The sequence below is a fragment of the Myripristis murdjan genome, chromosome 18 (genome assembly GCF_902150065.1).
Source record: "Myripristis murdjan chromosome 18, fMyrMur1.1, whole genome shotgun sequence".
Lineage (NCBI taxonomy): Eukaryota > Metazoa > Chordata > Actinopteri > Holocentriformes > Holocentridae > Myripristis > Myripristis murdjan.
The window spans coordinates 5,766,040-5,777,841 of NC_043997.1; the positions used below are offsets into that span (position 1 = coordinate 5,766,040).

At 40.9% G+C, this 11,802-nt stretch overlaps 1 protein-coding gene across 1 annotated transcript; it reads left to right on the plus strand.

Moving 5' to 3' along the window:
* Window positions 1-666: 666 nt before the first annotated feature.
* On the plus strand, window positions 667-7,207 carry LOC115377050 (high affinity immunoglobulin gamma Fc receptor I-like). The gene is made up of 7 exons (XM_030076903.1): window positions 667-697; window positions 1,109-1,171; window positions 1,781-2,047; window positions 3,845-4,090; window positions 4,734-4,859; window positions 5,045-5,113; window positions 6,121-7,207. The coding sequence occupies exons 1-7, from the start codon at window positions 667-669 to the stop codon at window positions 6,234-6,236; spliced, it is 918 nt and encodes a 305-aa protein (XP_029932763.1). The 3' UTR covers window positions 6,237-7,207.
* The last annotated feature ends 4,595 nt before the right edge of the window (window positions 7,208-11,802 follow it).

Below are 11,802 nucleotides of genomic sequence, written 5' to 3' on the forward strand. Positions count from 1 at the left end.
CTTCTACATGCCTACATGCAACAGGCCTGTAAGATATTCATATTTTACAAGCCTATTATCATCAGTACTTCCTATTTCAATTAAAGGAAAAAATATATTGTTACAGTAAAGATATGTGGAAAGGTTTTTTTTTTTCCATGTTTGTGAGATAGGTGTAGGTCAACGTATTTACTGCAGGGGGCAGAGCAGCATGTCTGTGACTTTACATCTGTCAGGTGGGGCTGTGGGGGTTAACAGGGTGTCTATCTCACCCTGGTTAGATGCCACTCCCCCTAAGTAGTTAGGGGGAGTGGTATATATATATATATACAGAGTATAAATAGGCATATCTTTAATAATTTACAGCCACTGAAATATACAGGGGAGTATAACCACTTCCTGGTCAGAGACCTCTACTGCTCTGGCCTCATCAGCTGTCACTACAGACCTGCCCTGAGGCATGTTCATCAGCAGCTGCAAGTTTCTCCCAGAAAGCCCCTGAGCAACACTTTGGTTCTCTGGCTCAGCCTGCTGAGGTCGACTCAGCCAAGGAGAGAAATAAGGTTCATATCAAGCTGCTGTTGCATCAGCAGCAGAGATGAGCTGCGCAGGAAGAGGAGGTCCTCCCCTCCATCAGATCTGAGCTGATGTTCAGTCTGACACTCAGACAGTCAGCAGCAAGACAGCATGGAGGTCACAGCTGTCTGCCTCTCACTGGGTGAGTACTGACTCCCTGCTTCATTTCTCTGGAGCTTCACAAACCAGAAAAGTTAGAAATACTGGTACTGATCATGTTTTACCGATCCAGACAAATCAGTTGGTTGAACTGAGAGTGTCAAATTGATATTAAGTATATTTACATTTACATCATTTACATATTAGATGTCAGCGCATCTCCTTGTGTCTTTGTCATGTAACTTTTATGAAGACTTTTACCAACAGAACTTCTCAGCCTTTAAAGGAAGATGATTTTGTTCTCTTTCATTTACATTTCAGATATTAAACCACTCGTCAGATTTCTAGATCACAGCCATGACAAGCAGCCACAATTAACCAGTGTTCTTTTTTCACTTTTACAGTAAGATAGCATTTGTGTTATATTTCTGTCTTCCTGTCTTCTTTTGTCCAGTGATGAATGTGTTGATGCTGCTGGTTGCACAAATTCAGCGTGGCTGTTTTGCTCAGAACAGCGGTAAGTACAACATAGTTAATCAACTCTATTTATTTGTTTAGTTTTACATACTTTACAGGCAGAGATGATATACCTGACTGTGTCCTGGCTAAAAGCTGCTTGAGTCAAGGGTAACAGGATACTCGGAGAAGTAAAAGAAGCAAAGCCGCTTTTGAGAACAAAAATTTCAAGAAAAAGTTTCAAAAATGTGATGATTTAGTAGAACTGGAAATGCACAATAAATTACTTACTTTAGTCTGGCATGATGGACAACATGGGTCATCCAAGTCCATGCATGACCCCAATGCCGGCCCCTCCAACGAGACCCCAGCACTGTGGTGGAGTTATTCAGCCACACCAATGTGCCCATCTCCTCTCAGACACAGTGACAACCACCTTCATCATGGTTGAGTTTCGGTCATTTGCAGCCTCTTATTAGAAACCCTTAGGAACTGTTACCTTGAGGTGGAAGGGGTTAAAGTGAGTTCTGGCATGGCAGGAGGTAAAAGAGGCAAAAGTCAACCACTAACCCCCCTGACAGACGAGCAGCACGTTGGCCGCTCATCTAAGCCCTTTCATTTTTCTTCTTTTGGGAACAAATTTCTTAAATTCATCTCTCTCTCTGTTCAGATGCAGCTCTTCTTCACATTGATCCAAACAGACTGCAGCTCTTTCAATACGAGGCTGCCTCTTTAAATTGTGAGGGGGTTGATGGCTCTACTGGATGGAGAGTGATGAGGAAGATGAAGAGAACAATTAAACCATGCAGCACAAACTGGGAAACGTCAAGAGAGTCCTCGTGTTCCATAAAAAATGCCTATGCTGCTGACAATGGGGAATACTGGTGTGAGAACGAAAGGGGAGAGAGAAGCAACGTTGTCAACATCACTGTCACAGGTATGGTTACAGAAACCAAAAAGTTCAAATTACTATTACCTGACAGGCTGTCGTTCTGTATGAATAAAGAATTCGCTCTGTAGAAGTCACTGATGTTTTAACCTTTTCTATGCAACCGTTTTTTAAGGGTGAGGCTGTAATCTACATCATTCATGCTTGCTAGAATTTTGTGGGTGGAAAAGAAAAAAATATTCAAAATTGTGGAAAATCTACCATTGCTTGTGTAGTGGGGTTTCCTGCTATATATAGGGGAGCATACACTGATAAGCCATAACATTATGACCTCTGACAGGTGGAGTGAATACTATTGATTATCTGATTACAGTGGCACCTGTCAGTGGGTGAGATATATTAGGCAGTAAGTGAATATTTCCTCCTTGAAGCTGATGTGTAGAAAGCAGGAAAAATGGGCAAGTGTGCGTTCCCGGTCTGCAGGGGTCAGTACGCCCCAAAAGTGGTCCAAGGGAGGAAAACCAGTTACAGGGTCATGGGTGGCCAAGGTTCATGATGCACCTGGGGAGAGAAGGCAGTTCCACATGGTCCAAGCCAACAGAAGAGCTACTGTAGCTCAAATTGCTGAAAAAGTTCATGCTGGTTCTGATAGAAAGACGGCAGTTTGTTGCGTTTGGGACTACGTAGCTGCAGACCAGTTATGCTGACCTCTGTCCACCACCGAAAGCGTCTAAGCATCAGAACTGGACCCCGGAGCAATAGAAGAAGGTGGCTCTGTCTGATGTGGATGGCTAGGTGTGTATACGTTGCTTACCTGGGGAAGACGTAGCACCAGGAGGCACTATGGGAGGAAGGCAAGCCGGTGGAGGCAGTGGGACACTTTGGGCAGGGTTGCTGCTGGGAAACCTTGGGTCCTGCCGTTCATGTGGATGTTACTTTGACATGTACCACCTACCTAAACATCATTGCAGACCAAATCCACCCATTCAAGGAAGCGGTATTCCCTGGCAGTGGCTTCTTTCAGGACTTTGTGCCCTGGCACGCTGCAAAAATTGTTCAGGAATAGTTCAAGGTGTTGACTTGGCCTCCAAGTTCCCGAGATCTCAGTCCAGTTGAGCATCTGTGGGATGTGCTGCACAAACAAGTACGAACCATGGAGGCCCCACCTTGCAGGACTTAAAACGCAGGTGTCAAACTGGTGCCATGGAGGGCCAAGAGGCTGCAGGTTTTCATTCCAACCAACAACTCCACCAGGTGATTTCACTGATTAGTCCCGCCTCTCTGTTTGGAGGTAGGGTGATCAGTGAAATCACCTGGTGGAGTTTTTGGTTGGAATGAAAACCTGCAGCCTCTTGGCCCTCCATGGCACCAGTTTGACACCCCTGACTTAAAAGATCTGCTGCTCAGGTCTTGGTGCCAGATACCAGAGCACACCTTCGGACGTCCACGTCTTGACGGATCAGCAAAAGGGGATCTATGCAATATTAGGCAGGAGGTCATAACTGAGATCTGATCGGGCTCCCCTAGTGAAGCTGGTCAACCTTAAGTGTCAGCCCAGCTTAAGTGAGCCTGATCAGGTCTTGATGGTCACCACGTCTGGTGCATAGCAGGCAAACCCGACTACACTTGAAAGACAAATTTGCAGTGTGTTTGGTCTCAGCCAGGGCATTTTGGAAACACTCATTTAATATTCTTTGAACTACTGGTTGGTGACTGTCTGCTGCATGATTTAAGTAACATCCCAGACTGTGACATCCATGCCAAGACATAGAGATGTAAAGTTTTCACTTGAATGTGGCAACAATATTGTCTATATTGTTTTGTAAAAATGAATATGTTGTCCAGCTGGTTCTGTGGTCCTCGTGAGTCCTGTTCTTCCTGTGACGGAGGGAAGTGATGTCACTCTGCGCTGTGAAACCCAGACGACTCCCTCCAACCTCACAGCGGATTTCTATAAAGACGGCTTCCTCTTTGGGAACGGCTCCACAGGAGAGATGACCATCCACAGTGTCTCCAAGTCTGATGAAGGTTTCTACAAGTGCAGCATCTCTGACTCTGAGGAATCACCCGAGAGCTGGCTGGCTGTCAGAGGTGAGACATCACAGATAAAAAAATTTAAAACGATCATTTGTAGAAAATCCATTCAGCGTTGTATCAGGGGATAAAGAAATGTTAGCTTGTATTGTGACTGTTTTAATGTGCAGTTACAGCTGGATAAACAGAGTGAGAATTAAGTTATTTTATCAAGTTCATGATTTTATTTTCCAATATAAATGAACATACCTGCAGTGAGAGTAAGGAAATGCAACGGCATGATTTTTTTAAGACTCAGCACTAAACTAAATGTCTCGATGAGTGGACATTGTTTGCAGGGTGATATTTAAGCATCAGTGTGCAACTTTTCACCTTGAGGCATGAAGTATTTTGTTATTCCCGCCCTCCTCCTCAGCAGGTCGGGGTCACCCCAACACCGATCCTGTTTTCATGCACTTTAGAGAGCAGCTCAAAGCGCAGTGCAGTGCTCAGTGTACAGATGTGATGGTGCACATTTGGTAATTTTATGAGATTTGGGAACAAGGTGGGATTGAGATGAATATGTGATCAGTGAGTGTGTTTTTGCAGCATGAGAGCATGTGCTGTCTATCACCTGTCCTCCACCTCACAAGGACACTCGTCCTCTCCAGAAGTGTTAGGACACTACAGTCACACCATGTGCTCTCTGCTGTTTTTCCAGCCCTTCACCAAGAGCCACATCCTTTACCATGGGTGCTTGTCACTGCTGTCGTTGCACTGCCGGCTCTGCTGCTGCTGCTGCTGCTGGTCGGCCTGGTGGTGCTGCTGCGCTTAGGGAAACACAAAGGTACCGGAAAAAAGAAGAAAAATACCCACAAATGTTCATGTTACCGCCAAAATAAAGAAAATGCCTGAATAAATGCAAACTAATCTAAATCGAAATCTACTTTATGTCTCTGGAACGCTTTTCTGTTGAACTCCAGGATGGCAGCATAAGTGTTTATGTTAATAATCCTTTTATTTTATTTTCAGGCTCTGGAGAGACCAGTGATGCTAATCCACAACAGGCAACGTATGCTGTCATCACAATCAAGAACAGAGGTACTTTACTTAATTATTCTTCTTGACTTTGACTTGTTTTTATGTGGAACAAAAGGACACAGTGAGTACATGACACTTTGGCAGATTTGTATTGAGAAATACTAAATGTAGCATGTAGCAAAAACAGCTGGACAAAGAAAGAAAGCCACCTAAAATGATAAAAGTCTCTCACAGTGTCTGGGACTGTGATAATATCAAATTTCTCTGACAAAAAAAAAACACATGAGAAAACCACAAGCAGAAAAACATCATGTACATGTTCATGTAGAGGCCATAATCACAGTTACAATCTCAAAAGGTTTTACAGGCTCATAGATTATACAAAACAAAAATGATACCTGATGAGCTACACCCTAATAGTGAGCATGAAAAAATTCCCCCAAAAAACCTGAACGCGTCACCAAGACGCCCAAAATGCAGATCTTAGTCCTCCGCTGAGAGGACTTCCAAGAAGAACCATGATGTGGTGAGATCAGACGTGAACCAACCAAATGATCCCAGAACGCATAAGTTCATAGAGTGAAATGAGATCGATGCTGGCATTTGATAATTTCTTGTCGATATGAAGACAAGAGAAAATAAATAATCACAAAGAGTGCAGATGAGTTCGTCTCTTCTAGCGGCTGAAACTAGAGTCCGATGTGTTTTGATTTGACCCTCATTGCCAAAATCTCAATCATGGGTGCAAAAACTCTAATATATGAGCTACTTGCGAGTTCATGTGATTTTTGTTAACAGAAAAAAGCCTGGCTGGCCTGTCATTATGTAGTGTGAGCATCAATAAACCAAATACAGTGCAATAAAGTTAACTTTTCCTGCTTGGGTGGGCCTAAAGAAATTCACATTGCATGACCTTAACCACCATAAACAATGTATTTATGATCATACTTAGTCATTATATCTTATTTTAAAGCAAATGCCAAAATTCTGCCAAAAGGCAGTGATATTTTTTTATTTTCTTTCTTTCTTTCTTTCTTTTTCTTTCTTTCTTTTATTTTTATTCAAAGCAGAACCAGGAGCGAGAACACCTGCCCCACCGGTGACCCACCCATGCCCAACAGAGGAGAACGCTCTGTATTCAGCTATTTCACTCAAAACAAGTAAAAAATCACAGTCAAACTGATTTTCTCCAACCGCTTTTATGGCATCTCTGTTTTGTAAAAGTGTATGAAGGAGAGAGAGGCAGAGAAGAGGTGACTTGCACATGTGAGAAATCAAATGTGGCCAAATGTTTTATCTGTCAGCACTAAACAACATCATAATTTCTTAAAATATAAGTAAAATATACATAGGCCTGGTTCTTGTGCTGCTCCAGATGAGAAAGCTGGTCATCAGGTTTTTCCAAATGATATTAGTCTTGTTACCTTCCAATAAGGCAGATCACACATTTGAATCTATCTGGCCCCATTTGTTGTTTGTTTATTGTTTTTCACTTGTACATAAGAATTTAAGGCTGAATTGAAGCTTACCACTGGTACCACTAAATAAATTTTCCATCCATGCTGATGTTTTTTAACTTTTTGAACAGTTGTATCTTCTTTGTATTTTTAATGCTGTTTGTGCATGGGTAGAAATGGAAAAAAAAAATCACATTCAGTGTAAATTATTGTAAATGTTATAAGCAGTAGCTGAAATCTCATACATTACAAAATAAACCTTTGTAGGCTAAGCATCAATAACAGAAACAGTTGCATCAGAAAGTGGCCGGTCGTGTGTCACATCTGTCACAAACACACACATGCGCACACACACACACACACACAAATCCTGCAGCAATCATTGTTAAAGCAAAGTAAGAGCCTTTTCTTTTTTTTACTCCACATTTTTTTTATTTGTACAACAATGTCAGACCACCTGAAATTAACCAGTCAAATTATAGCAAAGCATTTTTTATATTCTGAGGGTTTTTTTTATATTGTTTGTATATCTGCTACATGTAGTAAAAGTCTCCTGTTTGTCTCCAGATTTTTTATAAATGCTGTTACTTACAACCACTAGTTGTAATGTTTTGTATATTCCTGTTCAAATACTGTAGAATATGTGTTTCATATTCAGAGCAAAATTGAATTGAATTGAATCCAGACTCCTGCATTTGTGTCTCTCCATTCACTTCCATAGTGCAAAACAGATCCCAACATAGCACTTTTAGCATATAAATAATCACAAACAAAGCAGATTATGTCAATATACAAAGGCACAAATACAGTATTGTGGATTATTTTGTGGATTAACAATGACATTTCACCACCATGTGGATTCATATCACACTCAGGAAACTTTACAACCCAACATTGCACCGAAATTCAGTTTTATTTTAAAACCAGCAGTAGGTTTTGTGTGTTGATGAGCACAGTGAGCATGGCGTCCATTCACAGTTAATGACAGTGAACCTCACCGAACAGGAAATCATTTGGTTCAACCAGAGCCACTCGAGTAGACGTGGGCTGTATTTAAAAGTTATTTAAAAATTATTCTCATGATCAGTGTTGATGTGAGCGCTCTAAATAAAACTCTACATCAGCCTCTATTTGTAAAAGCGAGCTCATTTTAAGAGTGGAGCAGTTAAGCCGTCTTGTTTGTCATGTTTGATGACGCTGTTCACCACCACGGAGGCGCTGCAGCTTTAAAACAGACACCATGTGGTCGATAACACAGCAAACATTTAGCCTGAAGCAGCTGTAATACAGGTGTGTTGCGTGCTGTTGTGGTCTGTGGTCAGGAGGAACTTAACTTCTGTGTGTGGCTGCATAAAAACATTTTTAGAAATACAGCATCATCTACTAAATTAATTCAGGTACAGAGCTAAAAAAAAAAAAAAATGTACAGAAGTGTTTTTCAGGCTTCCCTATCAGCTCATTTACATTTCCCTTCCTCCATCAAAACTAAAGACCGATTTTCAAATGACTTTTTCTATCAAAAATTGTGGAAAAAATAGTTTTGAAGCAATTTCTCTTTGCACTGGAAAGTAAACAACCTTTTTTAGAAGTTTCAGTCTGGATACCATAAGTATCACAGTACTGACACCTCCCTGCTCAAGGTGACTGCTTCATCTTTTTCATCTTCATTTTCTGCTGCTTATCCTGAACCGGGTCACGGTGGGAGGCGGTGGAGGTCAGCCCGGACCCTCTTTTCCCCGGCCACCTCTACCAGCTCCTCCTTGGGGATGCCGAGGGAGACATAATCCCTCCTGCATGTCCTGGGTCTGCCCCGGGCTCTCCTCCCATTTTCCCCACCAGGAGGCGCCCAGGAGGTGTCCAGACGAGATGCTTGAACCACCTCAACCAGCTCCTTTCAATGTGGAGGAGCAGTGGCTTGACTCTGAGCTGCTCACCCTCTCTCAAAGTGTGCGAATAAAGAATTTATCTTTATTTTTGTTTATTTATTTATTTATTTATTTAAAGGATGTCTTCCTCATTGAAGAACAGACCCGTGAATCACTGTTTGAGGAAATGAATAATAATAATAATCATGATGACATAATGATAGTAACTGTAACTGAGTAATTTCCCACTTCATCTGTGTGCATGTTTCTGTGTAATTTACTGTTAAAATCCTCACAGCTGATCCACATCATAGTGAGAAGTTTAACAGGGAGCAGCTCGACGGCACCCTCTGCTGGACGTGGGTGATACTGTAGGTTCGCTGACAAATTAATTAAATGCTGTTTACTGGGAATCCAAACATGATTTGGTGATCTGTTTCAGATGTGACACCCTCAGATGTCCAGCAGGGATGAAAGAACAAATGTTACTCTGACAACAGGCAATGACTGACTCCTTTTAATTAAAGGCTAAAATTAAAGGTGTGTATGTGTGTGTGTCTATCTATCTATCTATCTATCTACATACATTTTTATCAACGTAACACAACATCGCTAACATTCAAAATATAGCTGCAGATGTCGCATCAGGCTACATCTATAACCTTTATTTATGCCTTTTTATACTGATTTTTTTTGGTGCTGCAAACGAAATTTCGTTGTGTTTTTATATATGACAATATCTTTCTATCTATAATCTTTGCTTGCATTGAATAACACAGCACCAAAGTGGCATTTGTGACCTGCATCCAAAACTAATTATGTAATTATGTGAACTAAAATAGTATACATCTGTCATGAATCCTAACAAAACATTACAAAGCACATTTCCATTCATTCTCAATGATGTACAGACAAGCTCTGATAATCAAAAATAGGGGTGTTTCTGTTTTATTATAAAACTAAACTTTAAAATTTTGACAAAGCATTCAAAACATGAAAGATAATCAAGATGCAATCAATTGTGGTAGAAAAAAATATAATGAGAAACAAAGAAAAGAAAACACACAATGGAACTTTTTTTTTTTTTTTTTAACTGCAATATGTATTTAAAAATATGCTATAATAAAACTCAAAGCATTGGTAGCTGATGTCATCACAAACTCAGAGGGACTCAGACTGTTCCAGCGCTGCTTGGAGCCGCTGGAGAAAGGAAGTGGAGAGCAGCTGTTCAACAGGATCACAGCAGGGAGCTGCACTTCATTTACCTGTTTTACTGTCAGCAAACACTTTAGTGTCTCTTCTCCTCCTCCTCCTCCCTCTCTCCCTCCTCTCTCTCTCCAGTCTTTCTTCAGCTTCAGCTCTTCCCTCAGTCAGTTGATCTTTCTCATGCGGTTCTTCCTGATTCTCTGTTTCTCTCTTCTTCAAATCCAGGTGGGATTTCTCCTCCTGACTTTCTGGAGCTTTTCCTTTCTGCTGTTCCTCTGCCTGAGTCTTCCTCTCTCTCTCATCCCTCTGTTTCTCTACCTCCTTCAGCTCCTTCAGCTCCACTCTGATCTGCTCCATCTCGCTCTCTGCTAGTTTCTTCCTTTTTGTTGCTGCAGTAAGTTTACTCTCTTTGGTTTCCAGTCTTTTCTCTTCATCTCGTAGTTGTTTCTCAAAATAGTCCTTTTTCCTCTCCAGATTGTTTTTGTCCTGTAATAGAAAACTTAAGTCTTCATCTTTCTCTTTCTCTGCTGTGTCTTTTTGTTTTTCGAGGTATGTCTTGTCTCTCTCCTTTTGTGTTTTTCTTCTCACTGACTGAAGCTGCTTCTCGTTCTCACAGCACAGTCTCTCCATCTCCTCCAGCTTTAATTTGATTTGCTCTCTTCTGTTCTCCAGTTTAATCTTGTGTCTCATCAGTTTATCACACTGCACTACCGAGTGTTTCCTCTCCTCCTCTTTCTTTCGCAGCTCTTCCTCCAGTTTGGCCTTTTTCTTGTCTAGATCCTTCAGTGTCTCTCTTTCTGTCTTGAGCTGCTCCTGGTTTCTTCCTTCCTCCTTCTTTCTCTCTGTGTGAAACAGAAACGGGAAACAATGTTAGTTGATGTTAAAACCTGTTGTGTTGATGGAGTTTTGTCTTTTGGAGAGAAAAATAAGATAAAGGCAGAGAGGTGATGACAGGCAGCAAAGAGCCGAAGCCACTTTGACAAGAACTGAGCCTTAAAGATACGCCCTCTACTGGCTGACTGATCAAGGTGCAACTACCACAATTATTTTCGACAGTAAACAACAAACATAAGGTATCTTTTAATGAAGTTCTGAAATTAACGAAATTCACCAAGAAATGTGAATCCTTCACGTCGGAATAACCATCAAAGAGATGTGACGGTAATCTGACATTAAAGAAAGGAGAGGAAAAATTATTTTGTTACTCACTGATTTTGTTCCGTCTCCATTTCCACACAACAAAGACGACAGTAACAAAACACAGGAAGACAACAGACAAGCTGATGGTGACAGGAGCAGCAAGAGAAGATGGGACAAAATCATCTGAAATGATAAAACACAGAACAGAATGGCCTGTGAATAAAACTTGATCACCTGATTCAACCTAAATATGGCTCACATTTTACATATTTATAAAACCCTTCTGACCTGAAACATGAATCGTCATCTCCCTGCTCTGGTTGATGCTGAGCTGCTGGTCCAGTTTACCTGAGGAAACTGGGAGTCTGTGGGTGAGAAACAACCAGAATCCAATGCAGCCACACAGACAGAACTTCATTTTCCTGATCCAAGATGGACACTGAGAGTGATGACAGCAGGCTGCCGAGACAGATTATTCAATTTAGTTTTAATTTAAATCAAATTTCATTGTCCAGTGAAGAACATCTGGGTTGAGGACAAGATACACAAATTAAAAATTATTCAGGGAAACACCACAATATACAGCAACATCAGCTGATAAAACAAGTCAGCTGCACAGTATGGTGGACTTAAAGATTGTTCACTATAAACTGGAGCTGCATTGTTTTATGTGCAAACAAAGGAAATGAATGATGGTGGGCTAAATTATTATTATTGTTTTTAATTTGTTTGTTTTTTTAGTTAGAATTGTTGATATTAGTCTCTTTATTTAAAGCAGCAGCCAGAAAGGAATAGGGCTTCTTTGTTTAATGTTTATAAAATCCTGATGTTTCTCTAACCTGACTACCTGCATGTCAATTTGTGCATCACAGATGAATCACAAATGTGTAGAATTAAATGAACGTTAAAAACTGGAAAAACTGGAACTGCATTGTTCTATGAGCAAATGAAGGAGGGTGGGATAAATTATTATTACTGTTTCAGTGTTTTTAAGTTGTGATTGTTGATATTGGTCTCTTTAAAGCAGCAGCCAGGGGCTTCTTTTTTTAATTCTCATAACATCCTATTTCTTTAACCAGGC

What these genes read in the sequence shown, in the direction of transcription:
- LOC115377050 (XM_030076903.1), top strand. Translation starts at nt 667, where the DNA reads ATGGAGGTCACAGCTGTCTGCCTCTCACTGG. An exon ending in GAGCTGGCTGGCTGTCAGAG is followed by an intron (nt 4,091 to 4,733) that starts GTGAGACATCAC and finishes CTGTTTTTCCAG; the next exon opens with CCCTTCACCAAGAGCCACAT. An exon ending in GCGCTTAGGGAAACACAAAG is followed by an intron (nt 4,860 to 5,044) that starts GTACCGGAAAAA and finishes TTTTATTTTCAG; the next exon opens with GCTCTGGAGAGACCAGTGAT.